This window comes from Oryctolagus cuniculus, chromosome 4 (assembly GCF_051225735.1).
Source record: "Oryctolagus cuniculus isolate XC-2025 breed Fujian yellow rabbit chromosome 4, ASM5122573v1, whole genome shotgun sequence".
Lineage (NCBI taxonomy): Eukaryota > Metazoa > Chordata > Mammalia > Lagomorpha > Leporidae > Oryctolagus > Oryctolagus cuniculus.
The window spans coordinates 54,138,412-54,165,577 of record NC_142870.1 but is presented as its reverse complement, the minus strand read 5'-3'; the positions used below and the strand labels follow the sequence as shown (position 1 = coordinate 54,165,577).

At 41.6% G+C, this 27,166-nt stretch overlaps 1 protein-coding gene and 1 long non-coding RNA gene across 5 annotated transcripts in view; one reads left to right on the top strand and one right to left on the bottom strand.

Moving 5' to 3' along the window:
- Positions 1-626: 626 nt before the first annotated feature.
- The window catches only part of COL8A1 (collagen type VIII alpha 1 chain), a 165,176-nt gene continuing 138,636 nt past the window's right edge, over positions 627-27,166 (bottom strand). For 2 of the 3 annotated variants that reach the window (XM_008266824.5, XM_017346640.4), the window contains 2 exons: positions 9,280-9,610; positions 627-5,196 (listed from right to left, as the gene is read on the bottom strand). In XM_008266824.5, coding sequence (XP_008265046.3) covers positions 3,290-5,196; positions 9,280-9,607 — 2,235 coding nt within the window. In that variant the 5' untranslated portion in view covers positions 9,608-9,610 and the 3' untranslated portion in view covers positions 627-3,289. 3 annotated transcript variants of the gene reach the window in all.
- Positions 8,364-27,166, top strand: part of LOC149126975 (uncharacterized) — a 31,197-nt gene continuing 12,394 nt past the window's right edge. Inside the window, exons 1-4 of one of the 2 annotated variants that reach the window (XR_016233062.1) lie at positions 8,364-8,498; positions 8,966-9,034; positions 21,973-22,091; positions 23,111-23,430. This is a non-coding gene — a long non-coding RNA (uncharacterized LOC149126975). Of the gene's footprint in view, positions 8,499-8,965; positions 9,035-21,972; positions 22,092-23,110; positions 23,431-27,166 lie in introns of those variants that run through there. The other variant, XR_016233063.1, reaches the window with a different exon arrangement.

The following is a 27,166-nucleotide window of genomic DNA, read 5'->3' as shown; positions in this document are numbered from 1 at the left end:
AGTGAAATAGAGTGGAGTTTGTGAAGATTGGTTTCTGGTGAAGAAGAGAGGTGGGTGGGATTCTTGTCTTTGATGATGGAAGTGACAGATGTGGCAGCTAATCACTTTCTAATATGTCTGTTCTTCTTTCTCCCAAATTAATAAAACCCCTGATTTTTGGCTGGACATGTGGTTACCCAGAACAAATAGTCACATTTCCCTACTCCCTTGCTGCTCCTTGTGGCAGTGTGGCTGAGCCCAGGGCACTGGGATATGGGAGCAGTGCTGGGTTGAGTCCTTTAAGACAAAGGGGTGCCCTCCCCTTCCTGTCCTTCCCACTCCACACCCCACTCCTCCACTGACTATGACTGTTAGCTCTCCTGGACCCTGGGGATTGAGGGGAGGGCATACCCTCTGGATAGGAGAGCAAAAAGAAACCTGGGGCCCTGATTGGAACCAACATCTGAGCTCTAGGCTGCTTATGCCCTAAGCTGTTAGGACCAAGAGGAATGTATTGTCCTGGCTGAGCTATGTTTATTTTAGGCCTCTGCTTCAGCAGCTAGCTATGTATTACAGTAGGGGATTAAAAAAAAAACTTATGCAGTTCATACAGCAGCAGCTGAATGATATGAACAAGATGAGAAAAATACTTTAAAAGATATTTAATGACTTTTTTTCAAATCAGTACAAAAATTTAAATACAAAAATGATTTGCTATTAAGTCTCAAATCTATCATGGAAACTCAAACAAGTTACCAGTCTGTTCACCATCTGTTGTATTCTGTAAACTATTTGAGAACAGTCACCCACTACAGACATTCTTTTCCCCTATGGGGTGTCATACTGCATTAAAACTCTGTATTTAAATAACAATAATGCCAGTTTGGTCCATTTCACATGGAAAAGTTCTAGTTCATCTTGAATTAAATAGGGATCTCAGCACTAACTCTAGACTTTAGAACACGCGGTTGTTTCACCTGCTTTTTCACTAATGTGTTAACATGATGTGCAAAAATCAAAGGGCAAACACAGGCACATAGGTCATTATTTAAAACTCTTTCTTAAATTAATGGAGTATCATTTAGCTCTGAGATTAGCACCATTGAAGAATACATAGTATCTGGCATTGGTTTTGCTTCTTCCCCATCTGAAAGTTTGAAGCATATGCCTAATACACACACACACACACACACAGGCAATTGAGTAACAACCAATAAATAAGTTGGAAGGTATTTTGAAAGTGAAATTTGGTTTTAACTAAAGAGATAATTTCTCTCTTGCCTGGTGAAAACGAACAGCCCATACATGTACAGATAAATACAGTTTCATAAAGCAGTGGATCTGACCTGCCTCCAAGCTGTTTAAACAGAAGGGGCCCAGTGGATCCATGTCCCCTCTGTCATCCTCCGCCCCAAAACAGCAGCCATAGGACCACCCCAAAGTATATTTCCCACATAAGTGCTGTCTGCTTTGAACATGAAGGTTGGGTACGACATATTTTTGAAGTGTGCTATACAATTAGCAATGAATAAGAAACCTGTGGTACAAACTCATTTTTCTTAGAAACTGTGAGGAAATAGTGCTTGTATACTATACAAGGAAAAAGATGAATATTAGGCCAAGAGAAGTATTTTTGTGATGGTAGAAATGATTCAGATTTGACCTAGACACATTTCCATGTGTTTCTTATACCGTATTTATTTGTGAATTTTCCCATCTATATCTATCCCCTCAATTCCTCACTCTTTCCATTTTCAGAAAAAGGTACAAGATTCCTACACCAGCATCCCATCGTTTTTCCCCAAGGGGCTAATAGTGTCAGCAGCAGGCTGATAGCAGACATGAAATGGTTTGGCCTTTGAGATCAGATTAGAATACCCAGAGCAATTGCTGTGTGCCTCGGTGAAAACCTGGAAGAACACCAATTTCTTCTTTTCAAACTTGTATTGGTCCCTGACTTGCGCTGAGTATGGGGCAACATCAACACCATGGGTAGTTTGTCCACAGGTTGCTTCAAGACATTCTTTTCCTATTATAAGAAAAAGGGGGAAGATTTGTGCCTCCTCATGCGGGGCACCAAATGTTGTTCCATCACCTGTAATTTCACAGCACATTTTCTTCTCAATTTCAAGCTTAAGAACTGTATCCTCAAATAAACATTTGTTTTCTTAAATAATTCTGAAAAGTCTTGTTCCCAGATAAAGAATGGCTTGGATTTTGGAAACTGACTTTGGCACCTCAGATGAGACATTGACATTGACTTGCATACCCCATAACACAGGTACTAAAAAATACTGGTATCGCCATGGCCAAAATCCACTGTGTTTTTGTGTGGAGACAAATGAGGGGGACTGTGCATGCATGTAAACTTAATTGATAACTATTATTAATCATAAAGATCCTACAAAACTGAAAGTTATTGCAGGAAATGTTATTTTTTTCTTTCTTATAACTTCCAGGTGTTTATAGTTGGGCCGAAGTGGAAATTAAATGGTGAGAAGGAAAAAAAATAAAATCAGGCATGGGAAAAACAAAGCAAAAGAAGCCCTTCGGTCATACATGAGTTGATTACTGCGCATGTCTCCCAGCTGGTGTGTTAGCTCCTGGCGGCACCCTGTCTACTGCCTCACCAAAGTGTCTCACCCAGTGCTGGGCACAGACAGGGCGCTGAATAACTGCACACAAGGGTTGATTGGTTCACTTGTTCTTTTAGAGACAGCCGACACACATCTCCAACAAGGACCCTTGTTGCTAAAAGACACAGCCTCGGACACAAAAAGACACATCCCTTGGACTAAAATACTCCCACGGTCCCACGGCCCCCTCCCACTGGGGCAGTAACAGAGCAGAATCTCTCTCAACCTTCCCCCAGCAAAGTGTCTGCACAAATACAAGTAAATACGGCAGATGGTTGTTAACATTGACATTTCTTTAAGGCATATTTATAAATACTTTAAACAATGTGAGTGACTCTCATTAGCTATGATCTTTCATACTGAGATTCTGACTGATCTGAATAAGCAGGTTATCGTGGAAGCACATAACATACAACAGCTAATATGATTCCAGTGGGTACAACACGAGTGTCAGTACTTGATACAAAAATCTATCCCATCATTTTCAGTTACAAGCTGCTGTGCAGAGGATTAAACACATGCATCTTAGTTTTTGTACACGACGGTCCAAATTTTCACTTAAATATAACTTTCCAACTATATAAATGTTTTGAAGCAATGAACATGTTTCATTTGGATTTTTTTTGGTGCATCATTTTCTTCTATTAAATCTCTCTCTCTCTTTTTTTTTCTTTCTACATGGGATACAATAAATATCCTGAAAAGGAGGAATGGACGTACTGCCCAGCGTACAGTCCCGCAGCCTGTTCCGACGGCATCTGGAGGAAGACGCGGTCCCCGGGCCTCAGCAGCAGCACCGCACTCCCAGACGCCTGGTCCAGGAAGCCCTTTTTGTACTCGTCGTACGTGTACATCACGGGCTCGTTGTTCTTGAACAGAGCAACCCACACGTTGCCCCCCTTGCAGTGAACGTGGTACGCAAAGTAGTAGACCCCGGGAACCTCGCAGGTGAAGATGCCCGTCTGCGGGTTGTAGTTCTGTCTGCCATTGTAGAGCAGTCTGTCGAACTTTATCGGGGCCCCCACCGGGGGGAAGGGTGCCGTCAGCTCGGCGGTAAAGGCAGGCATCTCATAGGCTGGCCCGCCGTTCTTGCCTTTCTTGGCCGCATAGGCGTGAGGAGTTTTTACCCCATCAATCCCCAGCCCCATATCTGGCAGATACTCTCCCTGGGGTGCTGGTGTCGGGGGCATCACAGCTGGGGGCCCTGGAGGCCCTGGAGGGCCTGGGGGGCCTGGGAGGCCAGGCTGGCCTTGAGGACCAAGGGCACCAGGCTTCCCAGGTGGCCCATGAAGTCCTGCTACTCCTGGCTTCCCGACCCCAGGAAACCCAGGGGGCCCTGGGAGGCCTGGCTCCCCTTTGGGGCCTGGGATCCCAGGTGGTCCAATGGGGCCACTTGGGCCTGTAATCCCTGGGATCCCTGGGGGACCTTGCAGACCTTGATCCCCTGGGATGCCTGGCTCTCCTTTTGGTCCAAGCAACCCTGGAACCCCAGGGAGCCCAGGCAAACCTTTATGCCCTGCTTCTCCCTTGGGCCCTATGGGACCTGGCAAACCCCTTATGCCAGGAGGCCCTACTTCACCAAGGAAACCTGGCTTTCCTGGGAAACCCTGAAGCCCTGGCTCACCCTTGGGACCTGGTGGCCCCTGTGGCCCCACAATTCCACCTTCTCCTTTGGGCCCAGGGAAACCAATAGCACCTGGGGGGCCCATAGGACCTGGAATTCCAGGCAGGCCTGGCTCTCCTGGGGGACCCCCCATTCCTGGGGCCCCGACTGGTCCTTTCTCCCCCCTCGGTCCAAGAGCCCCAGGAACACCCCCTATCCCTCGGTCACCTTTGGGTCCTGGGAAGCCTGGTTTCCCGACTCCTGGAAGGCCAGGGGGTCCTGGAAGCCCTGGCAGTCCTTGCTCCCCTTTGCCACCAGGAAATCCTGGCTGGCCAGGGATCCCGTCTTGGCCTGGCTTTCCGACTCCAGGCAATCCAGGAGGTCCTTGAACCCCTGGTACCCCAATTGGGCCCTGTGGGCCAGGCTCTCCTGGTGGCCCTGGCTTCCCCAGGGGTCCTTGGGGCCCAGGGAAACCTGTCACTCCTGGTTTGCCCACTCCCGGGAGTCCGACGGGGCCAGGGGGGCCGTGCATCCCTGGAGGACCCTTGAGGCCTGGCAGACCTGGCATCCCAAAGCCCTTCTCTCCTTTAGGTCCTTGAAGGCCTGGAGGTCCCGGTGGGCCTTTGGGTCCTCGATCACCCTTTGCTCCTGGTTGCCCTGGCAACCCTGGCCCACCTGGCTTCCCAATGCCAGGAAGTCCATGAGGCCCTGGAGGTCCTTGTGGGCCTGGGATTCCCATGGGCCCGATTTCCCCTTTGGGTCCAATTTCGCCTTTGGCCCCAGGCATTCCCATGGCTCCAGGCTTCCCTGGCATTCCGGGCATACCTGGCTTTCCAACTCCTGGATATCCCTGTGGCCCTGGTTTTCCTTTGATTCCAGGTATCCCTTGACCTGGCAAACCGGGAGGCCCAGGTGGTCCTCTTGGGCCAGGTTCTCCACGGGGACCTTGTTCCCCTCGTAAACTGGCTAATGGTATTTCTGAGAGGGAGGGAGGGAGAGAGAGAGAAAGAGAGAGAGGAGATTAATACTGATTATCCCTTATTTGGAAGAAGTAATGAGAATCATTATGTAGGTGTTACACATTTGCCTGTTACTTTCATGAGGAATAATGTGTGCATTCTCAGGACTGCATAATTTCACCACTTTAGGGAAAATAAAGCTGATGATTTCTTTGATACATTTGAGGTATTGTTTTGAGAACTGGTCCGTGTAGCTGCTTGTATAAGGATTGGTTAAGTGAAAAGGCTAAAAGGTAATTAAGAAACATTTTTGAAGTACAGAACTTGGAGATATTATGGTATGTTCATTATGGAAAATTTGGAAAATTCAAAGATATACTAAGAAATATCAAAATTGCTTTTTAGGCTCACTACTCAGAGATAACCACTTGATGTTTATATGTATTTTCATCTTATTTATTCTAGGTATACTTGCATGTGAATAGTCTTCAAAAAGTTCATGAGAAATGTGTATTATGAGAAAACTATGCACTGACTTCAATGTTTTTGCACCCAAATAAGCTTATCTTTTAATTCCATTTTCCATGAATGTTTTGAAGTACCTTTGTGTGCGTGTGTGTGTGTGTGTCTGTCTGTGTATGTGTATGTGTATGTATTTCATTTTACTACTGTTATTTTTAAGATTTTTGCTTATTTGTGAGGCAGAGAGAGAGAGTTGCTATCTGCTGGTTCACTCTCCAAATGCCCACAATGGACCCTAGGTTGGGGCAAAAGCCAGAAGCCAGGAACGCAATCCAGGTCTCCCACATGGGTAGCAGGGATGCAATCTCTTGCGCCATCACTGCTGCCTCCTTGGGTCTGCATTAGCAGGATGCTGGAGTCAGAAGCTGGAGCTGGGAATTAAAGCCAGGCATTCCTACATGAGATGTGGGCATTTTAACTCCTATACCTAACCCTGTATGTATTTTAAGCCATGTTGGGATAGTTCTCTATTTTCTCTATCATTTTTTTCTACTTTAATTCATATTGTATTTTTCAGTGACTTTTTTTCTCTAAATTTCACTGTATTTCTGAAATACAGTGTGATAATTCCATACACTTTTACAATATATAGTGATCAAATTGGGAGTAATTAGCATTTCCATCTCTTAAATATTTCTACTTTCTTTGTGTCAGAAATCTTTGACTTCTTTTCTAGTTATTTATAAAGTCAATAATACAGTTTTGTAAACTTTATTTTTGGAAAAATTTTAATTGCAAATTGACAGATTATTTATGAGGTACAAAGCAATGTTATGATATATGAATACCAATGTAGAATAATTAAATCAAGTTATTGGCATGCCTATCACTTTGAATACTTATTTTTTATGGTGAGAACATTTGGAATTTATTCTTTTAGTCGCTCTAAAATGTACAATATACTATTATTAACTGTTTTCACTGTGCTGTGTAATAGATCTCAAAAAAATTAAATAAATAAAGCCCAGCCAAGCTTATTCCTATCCAAGACCTTCTACCCTTTGACCCTTATCACCCCCTTACCCTCCCAGCCTCTGCTAACCACCATTCTACTTCTTGGTTGTACAGGTTAATTGTTTCAGAGCCCACAGATGAAGAGTCCTCAAGAAGTTCATAGGAGATGCATTTTATGAACAATTAAGAATGGATTTCAAAAATGTTTGCACCAAAATAAATTTTGAAAATTTTATTTTCCCATGAACTCTTTGAAGTTCCCTTGTATAAGTGAGAACATGCAGTTGTCTTTCTGTGCCTAGTTGATTTTTTTATTTAGTAATTTAAGGCTACATAATATTCCCTCATATCTGAAATATAGTCTGATATTTATGATGAAAGCATTATCATGTGGATTCAGGTAAGAATTAAGGCATTTTATTAGCTCAATAACATCTTTTCATCTATGTTCCTTGGAGCCAATAGGTTTGCTTAATTTCTTTAATGTGCAGTAGGATTTCTGATTATTTCTCATTCACAAATCTTGCTTTTCCACAGGAGAGGTGGTTTAGGAGCAGGAAGTTCAGCTTATCCTCTGGCTTTGGCATGAGATCTTGACTGGGTCACTTTAGCCATCAGAATCTCTGCTTGCCTCTCTGAGCAATAAAAATAATGTAGCCACACTATAAGATTAGAGGATAGATATGAAAAGTGTAATGCTTTCTTGAATTGCTGTTGAACTACAAAGTACATTTTGCTATAATGATTTTGCTGTATCTTTCACATAAACACAGCTGTGGGTAGCCTGTACTACTAGAAATAATGGATAGCATGAAGAAATAAAATATATGATGTCTGCATCTTAGTCTAACCGATAGTAACATCTTAATACTGGCCATTGTGTTTTTCACTGAGCTGCAGTTGGAGGAAAACAGAACCTCTTTTCAGATAGGAATAAGTACAGGGAATACCAAAAGCCAGGCAGGCCATTCAAGGAAGGAGAGAAGACAATGGTCTGAGATAGCCTTCTAAGTGGCAAACTACTTCCTGAAGAGCAGAAAATTGGAAATAGTCCTTGTATTATGATAGTGCCATTAAGACATCCTGTTTCTAGGCAGTTGCTGTATCAAGGGAGTGTCTGGGGAAGGGTTACATGTTTTGAATCCCTGGTATGCAGCTCAGTGCCCAGGACACACTCAGTTCTTGTTGGGAATCTGTTGAATGATCAGGTGTAGCAACTCAAACTTCAGCATTTCCTTGACATTTATCACATGTATCTGATTCTCTCAACGATTTTATTTTACAGATGGAGAAAAATAGTCTGAGAGAGACCAGATGACTAGGGTATCCCTCATTTCTGGTATCCAGGCGTCTAGGTCTCTTATCGCCAAGTCCAGTAGTTCTCCAGAGGAAGAGCTTCTTGCCACACTGGGGACTGGTCAGGATGCTCCAAAAGTAACCACCCCTTTGAGGCAGTGTTTTTTCCTACAAATTCTAGGTTTCTGAGGACTCCAGGTGAACCTACTGAATTTATAATAAAGTGTCTCAGTGACAGATATTCTGTAGGTATTGAATAGCTAATACATATGACTGGAAAGGGATGGGTAAGAAATTTAGATATCATTTCCAGATGCAGACAGTAATCCCTAGTGTCCTTCTATTTATTGATTGACATGCGTAGCTTAATTAGAGTAATAGTAAAGACAGTGATCCCAGGCCTGGCTTGTAAAATGCTTTCACATCCTTTTTTTTTTTTTTTTTTAAATCCAGCAAGTCCTTACAGCTTCGTTCTAGTTCAGAAGACTAACTTGCTGCCTTTCTTTTACTGCTTTATTCCCCCAACATCTGGCCCAAAGCCTGACACAGGTAAGTGCTCACTAGATGGCTGCTGAATGTTTGAAAGTGTGAATAACTCAATGATAAAGGATAGACTATTTGTGATTAAATACGTTTTGTTTCATAAGATGCTAATTAAAGCAATAAAGCAAAACATAAAATAGTACCACTATCTGTATCTTTCTTTTAGATTTTGCTATAGTTTGGATGTGGTTTTCCCCCAACCCCAAGTTTCCTGTTGTAGAAGCTTAGTGCCCAGAGTGGTGATGTGAGAGATGGATCTTGAAGAGGAGGGGCCCAATTAAGGTCACTGGGGGCACACCCTCAGATGGGATTAAGGAAGTTCTCATGGGGCTCTGAGTTCAGTTCGTACTTCTCAAAGGTTGATATAAAAGAACAAGCCTGGCTGCTCGTCCATCTCTGGCTTCCTGTCTCACCCTGTAATCTTTCCCTCTTGCACGCACTCTTGCCGTGACACCTTCTACCTTGGAACACAGCCACAGGAGCTATCACCTGAGGCAGAATCAATGGAACCACCCTATCTTGGACTTTCAGCCTGCAGAACCGTGAGTTAAATCAACCTCTTTTCTTTATAAAGCACTGAATTTCAGGTATTTCAATAAAGTAAAAGAAGATGGACTGATACGGAATTGAGCTTTTCAAGAATAGGGCACAGAGCCACTTAGCATTTAATAAAGGTACATAATGAATTATGGAATTAAAAGGTTTTAAATGTGGCTTTTCCCCCTAACCCTGTAATTTAGGAGTTGAGAAAGCTGCTGATTTATGAGAGCATAGGAGGATGGTGTACCTTTGCCTTTCTTGGGGACTGCTTCCTTGCCCATTCTTGGCACCGGTTGAACTTCCTTCATGTACTGAGGGAGGTGTGGGTACTCTTTGCCATACTGTGCATGGGGCATCTCCTTGCCCATGGTGAGGCCATCTTTGGCCAAAGGCATGTGAGGTACTTGCTGACCCAGGGGCTGGTATTGTGGAATTTGTGGGGGCATCTGAGGAGGAATCTGAGGTGGCAGTGGCTTGATCCCATAGTAGGCGCCAGCCTGAATGAGCCTGATGGAGCCCAGAGAAATGGTGAGCAGCACTTGCAGCAGCTGCGGAGGGCCAGGTGGCACGGCCATCACCTGTGGAAGGAAAGAATGCATAGTGTAGTGAGAACTTGGAGACCAGTGAATGGTGTTTGAGACAGAAAGAAAAAAAATAAAAAATGGAAGCATAGTCTTTCTCATTAGGACTTCATGGGTGGGAGGCAAATGAATGAGGAGGCATTATCTTTTAAAAGAAATAAAAACAAAAATCACACAGGCAAAATTCAGAAGGGTAGGATTGCAGTTGATGGAAATACAGTCTAGTCTATGACTAGTTGTCCCCAAATATCAGTTATGCCCATTTTCTACAGTATTAGATTCCTGCTTTTCAGCAGGGAATAGAATAGCCCCTAATCAAGATATTTCAGTGAGGTGTGGCCAGACAATGAAGGCTAATTTGATGTCATTGTAATGGGTACAACTTCCAGGAAGAGTCCTGGCAAGGAGTGGGTATGCTCTTCCTTGTCCTGTTTTCTTCTGGGTGGAATGCTGATATGTTAGCTGGGTGGACCAGGCTCCTTGGATCATGAGGTGAAAACTGTACATTGAACATGGTAGCGGATCAGGCTAGAGGAAACCTCAATCCTATTTGAACATGGAGGCACCATACCAATCCTTACATTTAGAATTTGTACACTCAAGAGAAAAATAAAGTTTTATCTTTATGCCACTTTTCTTTTGGGCATCCCACATTTGCCAAAAACTAATCCTAATAGATAGAATAAATTTTGCAAAAAAGGAGGCAAACCTGGTAGCAAGGAAGGCTTTGTTAATAAATGCCAAAATTCTATGAGGGGGCTCAAAAAGTTCATGGAAAAATAGAATGGCAAAAGGAAGACCTTTCTCTCTGTCTCTCTCTCTCACTATCCACTCTGCCTGTCAAAAATAAAAATATAAAAAAAAATGGCCTAATATTTAAGATGTGGGTGAGGATAACAGTGTCACACCACAGAGTGCCTGGTTCAACTCCCAGTTCTAGCTCCTGACTCCAGCTTCCTGGTGGCATGGACCCTGGGTGGCAACAGTGATGACTCAAGTGTTTGGGTTCCTGCCCCCGACATGGGAGACCTGAATTGACTTCCCAGCTCCTGCCTTCTGTCCCCTGACTGTTGCAGGCATTTGGGGGGGGGGGTAAATCAGCACGTGGGAGAGACATCTCTCTATCTCTGTCTCAGGGAAAGAAAAAAAGAGAAGAAAGAAAAAGATAATGTGCACTTTCCACAACTTTTTGAAGTTTCCTAGTGTTCTACATGGAGATAGTTAATAATTTAGAGGATCTATGCCACAGGCAGAAATTTTTTTGTCTTTTGGATACCTCTTAGGTGCTATTATGTAGTCACAAATAAATGTAAGTGCAAAATGAATGAAAAAGGCAAACAATGCAAAAAATTCTGAATTGGAGAGATGATGTCTCACATGATAGTCCCAAGATGTAATTTTAAAAATCACTGTCGTATTTATGCACATTAACTTCTTAAATTTAAATGCCATGAAGCCAATAGTTTAGAACTTGTCTAATTGGACTTGGAATCCATTTGAGTTTATCTTGATACTTTTATGAAAGAAAGGAATTTACAAAGCAAATTAGCTTTATAAATAAGATGGAGATGTTTCATTATTCATAAGAATAAACTTTCTAAGCCCTTTTAATAGCACTCTCCACAAATGAACAGTTAACAGAATAAATATGAATGGGATTTATCTATTTGTAAAACCCGCCTTGAGAAGATCTCTGCCAACAATTTAGGCTGAAAAAGCCATGTGCAGAGATAAATGCACACTAGAGGGCAGTGTGGTACACACAGAAGTATGCTCCAGTCCCTCATCCCGGCCTCCCACCTCTGTGGAACCTTCAGGGGCAAGTATTGACTACACTATCACACTTCGTTGATTCTATGAAAATTAGACTCTCAAGAGGAGTGCATCATAGAGTAGAGAGAGAAGCAAGGGCAGGGAGGGAGAGAAAAAGAGAGGAATGGTAACTTTCTAATAATCTTTAGTGCAAGAGTCTTCAGGAAAACTTTGAAAAAAGTTCTGTCTATAAATAACTTCCATTTTCATGGAAGTCTATTTTTTTTTTGCTCCTGCTTATTTCTGGATTTTTAGTTTTCCATTTCTTAGCAAATGTGCATTGACTTTGCAACATCCTATTCAAGGGCAATGCCAACAGTGTGAACAGGCTACAGAAGGGTTGGTTAATAAAAAGCACCTAAGAAAATATTTAATATGAATCCCTACCACAAAAGTCACTGCTTTACAATTTTTCAAATATACTAACTAATCATTTTCCTTATTTGGAGAAAAACATGAAGGAACATTTGTTAGCAAAATTCTAACATTTTCTCCATTTCATAAATCAGAATAGTCTCAAGAAAGTGTTTCAAGGGTACTCTTAATATTCGTCTGAAGATAAGAAGCTGTCATTTTCTACCACAAAATTAATATTGATTTATACCTATTAATAGTCAATTTTGAGGCTGGCCCTGTGGCATAGCAGGTAAAGCTGTTGCCTGCAGTGCCGGCATCCCATATGGGTGCCGGTTCAAGTCCCAGCTGCTCTGCTTCAGATCCAGCTCTCTGCTATGGCTTGGGTAAGCAATGGAAGATGGCCCAAGTCCTTGGGCATCTGTACCCCCAGGGAGACCTGGAAGAAATTCCTGGCTCCTGGCTTTGGAAAGGCCCAGCTCTGACTGTTGGCCATCTGGGGAGTGAACCAGTGGATGGAAAACCCCCTCCCCTTTCTCTCTTTCTCTTTCTCTCTCTCTCTTTCCTGTGTGTGTGTGTGTGTGTGTGTGTGTGTGTGTGTGTAACTCAGATTTTCAAGTAAATAAATCAATCTTTAAGAAAAAAGCCAGTTTTATTTTAGGTAGAAAGAGAACATCTGTGGTAAAAAAGGGTATTCAGAAAAAATAAGTTTCCCTCTATTTCTATTCTATAATAAAATCCTTTCTCTTTGAAGCAACATATTTTTCTCATTTTTTAAGAGGTAGTCTATGAATTGCAAGATAATACACACCCCTCTATAATGTGAATTAGAACACTGCACACTTTGTTTCTTGTTTTTTGTTGTTCACTCAAAGATCAGTACTTCATGACCTTATTTCTTATCTAGTTTTGTATAGCCAAACAAATCCCTTCAAGTTCCTATTTGTTAAAAATAAGATTTAGTTCTCTTCATTTCTGTCTAGTTGTAACGTTCAATGCCTCTAAGGTAGTACTGGAGAGCTGAAAGTATTAGTCCACTTTGGAAATATGTGGAAATACCTGGTAATGAATAAACCAAGATTTAATTCTACCTTTGGGGATGGATGGATGGATATAATTATGAACCATAAAGTTGTGGTAATGTCTTCAATAAGAAGCTAGCATGCTTGGCCTGCCACACTTACATCAGTCCAGTGGATGTGCTGGATGATAGTTAATAATCTTTTTTTTTTTTTTTTTGGACAGGCAGAGTGGGTAGTGAGAGAGAGAGACAGAGAGAAAGGTCTTCCTTTGCTGTTGGTTCACCCTCCAATGGCCGCCACGGCTGGCGCGCTGCGACCGGCGCACCACGCTGATCCGAAGGCAGGAGTCAGGTGCTTATCCTGGTCTCCCATGGAGTGCAGGGCCCAAGCACTTGGGCCATCCTCCACTGCACTCCCGGGCCACAGCAGAGAGCTGGCCTGGAAGAGGGGCAACTGGGACAGAATCTGGCGCCCCGACCGGGACTAGAACCCGGTGTGCCTGCGCCGCTAGGTGGAGGATTAGCCTATTGAGCCGTGGCACTGGCCAATAGTTAATAATCTTTCACTGGGACAATCTACTGAAATGCTGGAAAGCTGGAAGGAGGTGAAAGCCTGCTGGAAGAAGAGCAGGTGAAATGCCACAGACTCAGTGGGAGCCTTGCTTTACTGCCATTATTTCCTCTCCTAGCCTTGGCCTTTCTCTCCCCAAAACCATCTCTTTAGGTCTGCCATCTGCCATTCCTCTGGCTTTTTATTTAAACACACTATTCCATTTCAACTTGAATATTTATGTAGGGGCACCCAATTAGAATTTACCACTTGACTTATCCCTACTAATTTCCCTCCTGTACCTGAGGGGTATTTCTGGTGGTCAAAGCAGTGTGGTGGTTCTCCTAAATTACTCAAAAGGACATCAGATTTGTGTAACATGAGACACACCAGCAGGGAGGAAGAAGCCTTGGAATTCCTGCTGGGAAGAAGTGGTGTAGTAGGTTTCCTTACCCCTTTTTTTCCTGAGGATGCAGAACACAATGATACTGCAAGTTCTACTTGATGTTTTCTTTTATTTATTTTTGTTTGATAACTCTCTGTGTATGTGTGTGTGTGTGTGTGTGCATAAACGTGAGCATATCTATTGCGTGTGTTCAATGGATCTTTTTTAGCTAAGTTGGCTTAATGATGGCTGGCATGTCATATAGGAAGAGCACTGTAGAAGAAGTCAAAGACCTGTATTTGAGTTTTCAGCTCTGCCATTCCCCAGAGCTAAAACTGAAGGTCCCTTGTGTAAGTCCCTTGTGTCCACTAAGCCTCAGTTTCTACACTTATAAAACAGAAATCGTAATCTGTGCTTTTCCCTTGGAGCTGTTTCAAGGTGCAATGATAACAGGCATTCTTTGTAAGTTGAAAAGTACCATTTCAATTTAAGTTATTATTAATGGAGTATGACCAAAGAGACAAATCAAAACCAACTGAAATGTCAAAGACTTTCAAAGAAGAATACTAGCCAAAGTAAATGTGAGGTTAACTGCAATAATGATCAACCTACCACGAATAAAACAATACTGGTCATTAAAATGTACTTATTAAAAAGGGCAAAAAAGGAACAGTTGAATCAAGGCAGTCATTCAGTCTGGTGTCAGAGTTGCCAATTCTGATCGTTTTGAACAGCCCCAAGGGTCCCCTATACTCAGGCAGGCTGCAGAGAGTTTCAGTTCCCTCATGTGATCTGTAATGTATACAACAGAATAATAGGATATATATTATTACAGATGCTCCTCAGCATTCTGTTTATATGATTATCCTCATGAGATGTTTGCCTGCTTTCCAAAAAGAATGTTTAAATATTTAAGCCTCAGTCCATCCCTAAATCAAGCTTTCTCTTTTGCATGCCTCTGTTTATGCATATCGGTGCATGAGTGTCTGTGTTGTGTTGTATGGCCAGGCCTCTTTCCTTTGCTACTGGTCTTATCCTGTGTGCCTGCTACCTGTTCCATGCCCAGGTTTGCAGTTTCTCAAGAGTCTCAGATTTACCACCCCCAGAGCAAAGGAAAGTCAGGCAGCTCCTCCTCCAATGATCTCCAGAATTACCTTCATGGTTCTCCCATGCTTTGCATTTCTTACAGCAGTTCATTAATTAGAGGTAGATAATTATTGAACACCTGGAAATCGTTAGGAACTGTTCTAAGTACCAGAGATATCATAGTGAATTAAAGAAATGGGTCTTGGGCTCACATTCTAAAATGAGGGGATGGGTGATAAGTTAAAAAGAAATTTAATAATTTCAGACCCAGAATGATGTGAAGAAACAAGGCAGATTTCTTAGTCCTTCAAGTCTTCTATAGGAAACAGCACAGACTGGACATTAGTTGCTAGGGCGGCCATAACAAAGTAGCTCTGGGTGGCTAAACAGGAGAAAATTACTTCTCATAGTTCTGCAGGCTGGGAGGTCCAAGGTCAAGATGCCAACAGATTGGGTGTCTGATGAGGGACACTTTCTAGTTCATAGAAGGCTCTCTTCTCATTGTGTTCTCAGATGGAGGAAAAGGGTCAAGGGAGTTCTCTAAAAGCTGTTTTAGATATGCGCTAATCTGGTGCCAGCACTGTGGAGTAGTCGACAAAGCTGCTGCCTGCAGTGTCAGCTGGCATACCATATGGGCATCGGTTTGGGTCCCAGCTGCTCCTCTTCCCATCTAGCTCTCTGTTATGGCCTGGGAAGGTGGTAGAAAATGGACCAGGTCCATGGGCCCCTGCACCCATGTGGGAGACCTGGGAGAAGCTCCTGGTTTTGGATTGAGGCAGTTCCAGCCACTGCAGCCATCTGGGGAGTGAACTGGCGGATATAAGACCTCTCTCTCTCTCTCTCTCTCTCTCTCTCTCTCTGTAACTCTGCCTTTCAAATAAATAAATAAATCTTAAAAAAAAAGAATGCATTAATCCCAGGGCTGGCTCTGTGGTGTTGCAGATTAAGCCATCCCCTACGGGTGCTGTTTCACATCTCAGTTGCTGCAGTTCAATCCAGCTCCCTGCTAATGGCCTGGGAAAGCATCAAAAGATGGCCCAAGTGTTTGGCCCCTGCACTCATGTGGGAGACTGGAAAGAAGCTTCTGGCTCCTGGCTTCAATCTGTCCCAGCCCTGATCATTGCAGCCATTTGGGGACTGAACCAGCAGATGGAAGCATGCATGCGCTCTCTCTCTGTGTCTTTCAAATAAAATACAAAAATAAATAAAAAAGATATTTTTTAAAAATGCAGTAATCCCAGCCTGGAGGGCTCTAACCTCATCTCCGATAGGCCTTCACCTCTTAATAACATCCCACTGGGAGTTAGGATTTCAACATATGAATTGTTGGGGACATAAACAGTCAGTGTCTAACAGCTGGCTAAAGGGCTTCATAAGATGGCCCATGTGCTTGGGCCCCTGCACCTACATGGGAGACCCAGAAGAAGCTCCTGGCTCCTGGCTTTGGATTGGCACAGCTTTGCTCTTTGCAGCCATTTGGGGAGTGAACCAGCAGGTGGAAGTTTCTCTCTCTTTCTCTCTCTCCTTCTCTCTAACTGTGCCTTTCAAATAAATAAGTAAATCTTTAAAAAATGGCCTCATAATGACTTGGATAATCTTGTTTTCCTAAGGATGTTGGGGAAGACCATCTGTGAGGAAGTAACTTTGGGATACAGATGTGAAAGTTAATAGGTCCATTTCATCTCTCGAGACATCGTATGGAAAAAGAAATAATAGATATTTCTTTAATACCAATCCCAATTTCAAAAGTCCCTTCCCCATCTATGTCTTTCCTCTTCATTTTGCCCTCTTTATTTGCTGTATCCTTTTACTGGGTGATTATTAATTTTTATCCCTTTTCAGATGTCAATCTCATTGTGTGAGTTTGCCAGAGCTGCCATTATGAAGTACTTACGACTTAGTCATTTAAAAAACAGATATCTATTTATCACTATTCTGGTGGCTGGAACAAATCAAGGTGTTGGCAGCACTGGATTCTTCTGAGGCCTCCCCCCTTGTCTTGGAGATGGCTGCCTGCTGTCTGTGTCTTCAGATGCTCTTTCCTCTTTGTGTCTCCTCTTCTGAAATACAGGCACATGGGTTGCCCTAGTGACCTCATTTTAATTTAATTTCCTCTTTAAAGACCCTGTCTCCAAATACAGTAACATTCTAAGGTAACTGGGAATTAGGACTTCAAAATATGAATTTGGGAGGGAGAGCAGCACAGTTCAGCCCATAACACCTACCTTCCTCTAGATCAACTCGGTTCCTAGCTCTTCTGGGAAGACTGCCATCTTTTTTTTTTTTTTTTTTTTTTTTGACAGGCAGAGTGGACAGTGAGAGAGACAGAGAGAGAAAGGTCTTCCTTTTGCCGTTGGTTCACCCTCCAATGGCTGCCACGGCCAGCACGCTGCTGCTGGCGCACTGCGCTGATCTGATGGCAGGAGCCAGGTACTTATCCTGGTCTCCCATGGGGTGCAGGACCCAAGCACTTGGGCCATCCTCCACTGCACTCCCTGGCCACAGCAGAGAGCTGGCCTGGAAGAGGGGCAACCGGGACAGAACCCGGTGCCCCGACCGGGACTAGAACCCGGTGTGCCGGCGCCGCAAGGCGGAGGATTAGCCTAGTGAGCCGCAGCTCCGGCCAAGACTGGCATCTTCTGAATCATTATTCTCCTGGTCATAGTCAAAGTTTAACACGAAGTTGAATGTAGTTGTAACCAAGCTTACATTTCTTCCTTTTTTTTTTTTTTTTTTCGCCACCAGGCACAACATGATTGTCAGCATGCATGATATTATTTTGACTTTCTCAGTATTATCGACAGATCTTCATAATCAAAAAACATTTAGTGTTGATCAGGGCTTTTGAAAATGCTTAATTAAGCTTCACACCCCCCCCCCCCCCATTTAGGATCTTGTCAACAATAATTGTTAACAGAAAGTCCACATATTTTCTGCACGGATATCATTAAAGATGGAAGTATTTACAAAGCAAGCCATTATCTTTTCATACAACTTTGTTGCTTTTATAAAACAGTGGACTCTTAATAATTATTTTTGCCAATAAAGCCTGTGGCAGTTTTGATAAAATTTAGTAATGAAAATTCAGTAATACAATAGAATCTTGTTATCAATGATTGTAGAATCTAGCACTTAGAGAGTAAAAGGGCACTATTACTGACTACTGTGCTGAGTCAACCAGAGAAATTAGGAGACCCAGGATATAAACCCACTTCAAATTGGAGACATATTTTGAGCATTTGTGAATTTCTAAATTTTTTGTTCTTTTTATTATCCTAAGACTATTCTAGGGGGAAACTATTCTAGGGGGAGCACATGTAGATTGTTGGAGGGGAAGCTAGTGTTAATGTGTCCCACAATTGGCTCTAAGATAAAAGATGGTCACCCCACCTCTTACTGTCATGGTAAGAGCATTTTTTACTTTTTTTAAGAAATTAATTTTTAAATTTATTTGAGAGAGAAAGAGAAAGGCACACACAGAAAGAGTTCCCATCCACTGGTGCACTCCATAAGTGCCTGAAACAGCCAGGGCTAGGTCAAGCTGAATTTGGGAGCCAGAAACTCCATCCAGGTCTCTGAAGTGAGTAGCAGGGATCAAACCATTTGAGCTATCACCTGCTGCTTCTGAAGATGTTAAGAGCCATTTCCTTCCTTCCTCTCTCCCTCCCTCCCTTCCTTCCTTCCTTCCTTCCTTCCTTCCTTCCTTCCTTCCTTCCTTCCATCCATCCATAGGCAGAGTTACAGAGAGAGACGGAGAAACAGAGAAATCTTCCATCTGCTGGTTCACTCCCTAAATGGCCACAATGGCCAGGGATGGGCCAGATTGAAGTCAGGAGCTTAGTCTGTGTCTTTAACATGGGTTCAGGGGCCCAAGCATTTGAGCTATCTTCCACTGCTTTCCAAGGCTCATTAGCAAGTAGCTGGATTGGAAGTGAAACAGCTGGGACTCAAAAGGCTCCCCTACACAATAGTGGTACTGCAGGCAGGGACTTAACCTGCTGCACCACAGTGCTGGCCGCTAAGAGCATTTTCAGATAAACTCACCTTAGGGTAAACTAAAAAGAAATATGTAACTTTCTTGCATAATTGATTAGTATTAATAACTGTAAACTATGTTGATTAACTACTCTCAGATTATAGTTTAATTGCTCTTTAGGATATTAGCCAGTGTAGTATCTAACTTTGCATGATCTTAGCATTCTTTTCAATGGCTGGTTACCAAAAAAATGTTTTTTGAATATTTTATTTTGAATCAATTTTATCATTGTGTTAAATAAAACTCTGTCCCATATTCACTTATATATGAAAGTTGTGGGGTTTTTTTGAGGAGTTTGCTTTGATGGGGCACAGAAAATAAAAACAAATATGTTGTATGTTGGGTGATGTGGAGAAAAAAAGTGAGATGTGTGGGGTTGGTGTTTATCATTCATCGAAATGATGTTCTTTGAAACCCATTTTATCATAGAAACCCAGCCTCCTGTGCCCTTTAAAGCCTAGGTGGTTTTAAACTACTGTAAGTGACAGAGTAGAGGAGTTGCAGTCTTCTAGTGGAATCTGGAGGAGGTTGAGTGTGGGCAGCATTGATTGCTGCATGAGGAGACTCAGGGGAGAGGAGATTCCCAGGGAAGGGGCAATGAGGACAGGAAGCTCGTTTACCCTAGGAAATGCATCACCAATTCCCTCCTTTCTCTCTAAATTGAAATCTTCAGAAAATCTAATCCTCTGTGGGGATGGATTGTTTCTGGATAGCCAGAAGAATTGTTCAATGCTCTGACAGATCAGTGACTATATATGAGAACACTGGAACCAGAGGATGGCTGACTGGGCGGAGAAGACACTGTGAACATCTCAGTTACAAATAGCTTTACCTTTCTGTGCCAGTACCATGAATATACTTTAAATAGTGATATCATTGACCACACATCCATTTGCTGGGTCTTTTCACTTGACATTAAATTCTTTTAATTGCTATCTACTCATCTTGTATTTATATTATTGGTATTTTACTGAAATTCAAGACTGCATGCTTATGTCCATTATATTCAACTTAGAAATTTAAAATTTATTTTATTGCTTTTGGGAGCCACTATCCAATATATGAGCTAACAAGTTTCCTATTAAGTACAGATCCAGCTGAACTTTGACTTTTAGCCATCTCATTCTCCAAATATCAAGGTCTTTTTGTTGGTTGAAATAAAAAATTTGTGTATTATACAATACTGCTTTAACCTTTTTTTTAGGCTAGAGATACAAAGAATGTATTCATGAAGTCAAAAAATCTCCAACGAGGTGAATATCCTGAGATGGAGGCCAAATCAATAAGCTGATAATCAAATGATGATCAATCTAATGGAGACAGTGGTCAAGATCATCCAAAAAACATTCCCTGGTTTTGGTTAATCTCCCCATTTACACAAATCAGAACTGATACAGGGCTGAGGCACAGTGGGTTAAATCACCGCTTGGGATGCTTGTACCCCATATTGGAATGCTGGTTCAAGTCCTGGCTCCTGTGTTTCTGATCCAGCTTCCTAAAAGCACCAGATGTTGACCCATGTACCTGGGTTCCTGCCACTCACTTAAAAGACCCAGATGGAGTTCTGGCTACTTTCTGGCTTTGGCCTGACCCTCTTGTGGGCATTTGGGGAAAGAGCCAAGTGGATGGAAAATCTGTCTTGTCTCTTCCCCCTCCCCGGCCCTGGTCTGTATTGCTTTGACTTTTAAATCAATCAGTCAATAACTCTTTAAAAAAATAACTTCTACACATATAAAACCAAACCTGAATTATATGCATCACTGATGAACTCTGAATTTTGGTGTAATTAAGAGCAATCAGCCTCTGGACCTCGGAGCTATAGGCAGAACATGACTTCATGGGACTTTCAGAACCTGAGAAGTCAATTAGGTTGCAGCCCCAGCTCTAGAAATGGGCCACACACATAACCCCCCTGAAATGAATGGCCAACCACCACATTCCAAGAGTTCTCCAGAGGAAGAGATTTCACAACATTCCCCACAAACCAACTGTGGGATTTCACATTGAATTTCCTAATATCTAATCTGGATCTTTTCTGCTGAACTTTAAGCTCATTTCCTCTTTTTTCCATTCTCAGATGAGGTGGGAAACATCTGGAGAATATTTTTCTTAAAATAATAGCTCACATATTTGAAGTATGTAATTAACTCCCTTTGTTTCTCTAGCTGGAATAGTATCAGTTGCTAAATAGTTTATACAATACTTAAGAGAACCTCTAAAAGAGAAATTTGTAAAGTGGGACTTTTTTTTCTTCCCGTAATGTGAAAGCATTATTGTTCTGTGAATATAGAGTACCTAAGTTCTTGTTCTGATCTGAGTTAGTCACCCATTCTCACTGTGCACTGTTCTCTCATTTGCAAAATGAGGACATTGGCTAGGACATTTAAGGTCTCATACATTTAAGGTCTCATAAGTTCTAATGTTTTCTGGTCACTGTGAATATGAGAACACATACATACTTTATAGATAAATGATTTCACAAATATAGATGCTTGCTATCTTTTGAGTAAGATATAGTTCCTGAGCTGATGCAAATGTTTAAAGCTTAATATTATTTTTAAAATTTATTTTCATTTTATTTGAAAGGCAGAGAGTCAGAGAGACAAAAACTGATCTTCCACTTGTTGGTTCAGTCACCAAACCTGTAACAGCCAGGGCTGGGCTAGGTTGAAACCAGGAACTGGAAATCAATCTAGGTCTCCCCTGATGGTGGCAAGGTACGCAAGTACTGGAACCATCACATGCTGCCTCCCAGGGTACGCAGTAGCAGGAAGCTGGATCAGAAGTGGAGGAGCTAGAACTTGAACCAGGAACTCAGATATGGGATGCAGGCATCTCACCTGACAATGTACCCACTAGCCAAATGCTTGCCCTGTTTTTATTTCTTTCATTTGAAGTTTAAACCCCAGAGTCTTGTGAGTCTTGTGTTGGTGGTACTGGGAGTATGGAAACTTAATGCAACCGTAGCATCTAGGAGGTGGGCCTAGTCATTGAGGGGGCACACCCTTGGAAGGTAGTTCTTCCTTCCAAGAAAAATTGGTTATAAGAGTATGAACTGGGCCTTGCTACTGTCTCTCTGCATCCTAGCTCACCTTGTGATCATTCTCCCATGCAGTCTCTTCCACTGTCACCCTCTATCCTCCCTGGTTGGCTGAACCAATGAGACCTGCCTGATCTTGGACAGTAAACTTCCAAAACTTCCAGTGAACTTCTAAAACTCACTTGGACAGTGAGGTACGATATATCTCCTTCCTTCCTAAGTAGTAACAAAAGGCTGTTATAATACTCAAGCCTTTGAATGTCAGAAAATTAGTTCAATTTCATATGTCTCATTACTTTTCAATATTTCACTGTCCCTTATTTCAACTGAAGATAAAACAAAGCAAGTTTGTATACCCTTCTTCTTTCTCCTGTAAATATTCCTTGGTAAAATATGCTGTGCCTAAGGAGAAACCAAAGCAAGAAACTAAATAAGAAATAAAGTTTGGGGAGAAAATTAAGTGATGTACATTTTGTTGAATACAACTGTGAAGCTTACTGAGACATCTTCAAAAGGTGGCTATAAATGATCAACACCTTCTACAATCTATGGACTCAAAAATGCTCTCAGTCATTGGGAAAATGTTGACAAATGCCTTCTGTAATAAAAATGACTGCTGAATGTGACATATGTGTCTTGGGAAATGGAAGTGGGTAGTGAAGAGGTGTTATGTACTCATTTGTTAGGAACTATAACAATTTTGATTTTGTGAGAAAAACTGAAGATCTACAATCTAGAGACAACTCTACAGTAAATTCTGGTGGCACTTCAAAACATTTGTAGAAAGTGGAATTAAAAAAAGTTTGTTTTGGTACAAAAATATTTTGAAATCTATGCATATGATAGGTCTTTATAAAGTTAATGAAAAATATGCATTAAAAAAAAAAAACCTGTGCAGGGCCAGCATGGCCCAGGTAAGGTATTGGAAGATGACCCAAGTATTTGGGCCCCTGTTACCTATGTTGGAGGCATGGATGGAGTTCCTAACTCCTGGTTGGCCTGGTCCAGACCTGATTGTTACAGCCATTTGGGGAGTGAACCAGTGGATGGAAGATGGATCCCCCCCCACCCCGTCTCCTTGTTCTGCCATTCACAAAAATGGATAGTCTTCAAAACAAAACAAAAAATTATGCACGGATTTCAGTTTTTTTCACCAAAATAAACTTATCTTTTAATTTTACTTTTCCATCAATTTTTTGAATTATCCTCACAGGTGATGGTGAGAGCTTCCCAAGAATAAGGTCCTCACCACTACATGGGCTTCGTGATGCACTGTAAGGTGAATTCTTCCCTGGTGTAGCCCGAGGACAACCGAGCACTCTGTTGACAACATGAGCATCTTTCCTCTCTGCACTAGTATAGTTTGTGTAACACAGTTTAAAAGAAAATTATTTTCAGGAGTTTGCAAGGGAGAGATGTGTGGGCAAACATCATCTAAGGTAATCCATTAAACTGAACATTATAAAAATATTTATTTGGAGCGAATAGCTCTATTGTGTCATGTAAAATAAAAATTTCATAGAACATTTCTTCACCGCAAGCACTTTATCTCATCCTGATCTTTTTCAGACCAATGAATTGCAAATGAACTTCAACAAACCAGAACTCAACAGTGTCCTTGTCATGTGCATAATTAAACTTGGTGGTTGTGGTTGCAGTGTTTCTTTTAAATAACATGGATGAATCGAATATGGTAAAATCATAAAATTAGGCTCATGTTCAAAGTATTTAAGGTCATAGAAACTCGAAAGTTTAATTGCATTAGGCAAAAAAACAAAAGCAGATAACCTGCTTCCTAAATAACCTCCATCTGGATCCTGAGCCAGAAGGAGCTTGAGTTCCGGGGCAGCCTGGAGGTATATGAGGGAGGCCAGGGAGGAGCAGATGGTTTACCTGCAGACTCCAACTTTTCTTTCTCTTTCTGTAATTCTAGTTGCCTTCTGCATGTTTCACTGTTGTATAGCACCTCATTCAAGTAGGGGGACGGATCAGTTGAAACTCAAATCCGTTAATGGTGTTTCCAAATATTATTAGAACTTAGAACTTTCAGTGAGAGTTTTAAAAACTTGAAAAAAGTGGAAATGCATACAAAGTACAGTGACCTCAGTTCCCAGGCAGCAAGGGCACTTTCTGGAAGCAGGAGGGAAAACCATTTGGCAGCACAGATGTTTCTCCCAGTGATTTCTTAGGACATTGACTCAAGGGCACAGGAGAGTCCTTTTCTCTGCTCCATTCTGTTTGGAATCTTGCATTCACTCTGTCAGTATTCAGAAGATGCCATTGCTCACATTCTCTTTTTATGAGCAGACTATTATAGCCATATATTGTTCATTTCACTATTTTTATAGGAAACTGTGAAACAAGCAAAATTCTCTGAACCAAGGAATAAATCCTAGGCTAACCCATCTCTTCATAATATGAAAAAATAAATTAATTAAATTGCTGTAGGGATGCATATGTGTCTTGGTGGGTTTAGAAGCCAGATGTAAAGAATGGGAGACCACAAGTGTTTTTTCATTTTTTACTTTTGACTTGGTTTTTTGGGGGGTTCCAATTGTTGACATTGTATTTAGCCAAGATTGTTTTGAGACATCAAAGCTCTGAATGATTTAACATTAAATGTCAAGCCCTGGAGATTCTATTGTGCATGGGCAAAACATCAAGTCAATTCAACAGCACTTGGAAAATAAAAATAATGAATTAATTTCTTCTAAAACTGGTTCCCTCTATTCCCGACTCACCCTCCCCTCCTCCACATAGCTAATCTCTTGTCATAATAGCAATGCTACTAAAGTTACAAGATTTAGCCCTGGAAATTTCTGAGTTATAAAAGAAGTCAAAATTCAACAGTTTCTTGGTGAGTGAAAATGTGCATTTTTCTTTTTCTTTCTCTTGCATGGTTCAAGAATAGCAGAAATCATTCCACAAGAGTGTTCCCAACAATGATTTTAAAGAAAACAAATTTTTAGTTCTCAAGCTGGGGCTAAGCCTAAAACACCAAATTGTGATAAACTGCCAGCCACAGAGAGGGCAGTCTCTAAAATCTACCACTTTTCAACCACAGCTCCATCTAGATAATTAGCCTGTGTGGTAACATCCTGCCCTTTGAACACAGGCAAAGCCCAGAGTGCAACCAAACCACAGCTATCTTGGTATTGGAAGGTCCATTTATTTAAGGGATGGAATTTATTTTGAGGGAGAGAGAGATGGATATGCTGTCTGGGAGGAAAAATCATAAGGTTTTCACAGTTAATCCAGAAATATTTTTCAGAGAAAATGGAAATGAAGAAAAGACAAAGAATTATGTAACAGAAGCCAGTCTTGAGGACACATCAGTTGAGAGGATTGGGGATGGGTAAAGGACTTTTCTTATTGTGAGGAAAACTCATTAGAAGGCACAAGAATTCACAAAAACATATGGAATTTCATTGGTAAATATGGTTTGTTATTTCTTAGCACTTGCATTGTGAATTGGACCCTGATTTGGCAAGGAGAGCTGGCATATATCTTTTTTGTCGTGAGGTCTTTCAGGATCTCATTCTAGTCAACTATAAAATGAAGGGAATGAATTCAATGGGGGATGGAAGGTCAAGTTGAAGAGTTAGCACTGCAGTATGTGAGTGAGAGAGCTAGCACGGCTAGAGTTCGTGGTGAATGGGGAACATCTGTCCCATCCAGAGAGTGCAGTTGCAGAACTCACTGCCTGCCAGTCATGGGGATATGCACTTAATTTGGGGCAGTCCTTCCAATTTTTCAAGAGAATCCAGAAATAAAGATGTACTGTGAAACCTCTTCAGTTGAAAGTTTGGTGCCTCTCTGTCTCTCTCAAAACATTGTCTGGCAGAAAAGAAAAAAAAAAAAACCCTCTATGGACAGGAGTCAGCCTTTAGTTAGCTGGATACTTCTGTGCCAGGTTTCTAATATCTCTAATTCTATCATTCTGTTTGGGGATTCCCTATGCCTTGATTTGCTTACATTTCTAAGACCTGGGGCTGGTGTTGTGACACAGCAGGTTAAGCCACTGCTTGGGACACTGACATCGCAATGCTGGCTTGAGTTCTGACTGCTCTGCTTTCAATCCAGCTTCCTGCTAATGCACCTGAGAAAGCAGTGGAAGATGGCATGAGTGCTTGGGTCCCTGACAACCAATGGTGAGACCCCCCTGGAGTTCCAGGTTGGCAGTTGTGGATTTCTGGGAAGTGAACCAGTGGATGGAAGATCTTTCTTTCTTCCCCCCTCCCTCTGTCATTTTGCCTTTCAAATAATAGAAATACAAAAATACATACATGAATCTTTTTAAAAATTTCTAATTCCTGGCATTGTTTCTCTCCACTCTCTGTTAGTCAGTTTAATTACTAAATTCAGCAATCTTACATTGAATTTTTACCCACTCTCTGAGTGACTGGGGATACATCAAAATCAGTGAAAGTGAAACAAAGGCCTGCTCAAGTTCACAGTCAGCTGTGGAAATTGCGACCTCAATTTAGTGTAAATGCTTTGATAAAGACAAACTAGATCAGATATCAGGTCCCTGAGGGAGAAGATCAGAACTAAGAGATGAAGAGTAATTGGGAATTGTCCCGCAGTGGAAAGAGGAGGGTATTTGTTGCTTTACATGAAAAAACATAACAGCAGACATTGAACAGCTTAAATAGTAAGAGTAGTTATATGGGATAATGGTTAAGTGCAGCAACTCTGAGATGAATTTCCTGAATTAAGTCCTAATGCCATAAATTACTGGCTGTGTGATCTTAGGTGAATTACTGAACTTACATGTGCCTTAGTTTCCTTATGATAAATTGAGGATGATGATAATAGTACCTGTCCCATGAGGTTGTTGAGCAGATTAAGAGAACTGATAGACATAAAGTGCTTAGATCAGTGTGGAAGTCTAGTAAGCACTCTAGAAATATTTGCTATTATTTGAATAAGGAAGAACAAATGAGAGGTAGTTATAAAGAAGGAGGAGGATAAAGAAGAGGAAAAGAGAGACATTCTATGACCTTTTGCTTTACTGCATTCTTATTTTAAAGAAACTGGAAGATAATGAGTTTTGTTTTTACTCTGCTCTAGACTTACTATGCAAATTAGACCCCTGCAAATATTGACTTTTTATTGACTGCAAAGGGTTTTGGTTTTGAAACTTAGAGGGCTGAAGACAGTTCTGCAAGGATAGCAACGTGTTGGCCTTTTGGGAGTGACTGTAGAATTTAGAGTAGAATTTACTGCTCGAGGAAGTAAAATTCACAAGCAATAATAGCTATAGTAG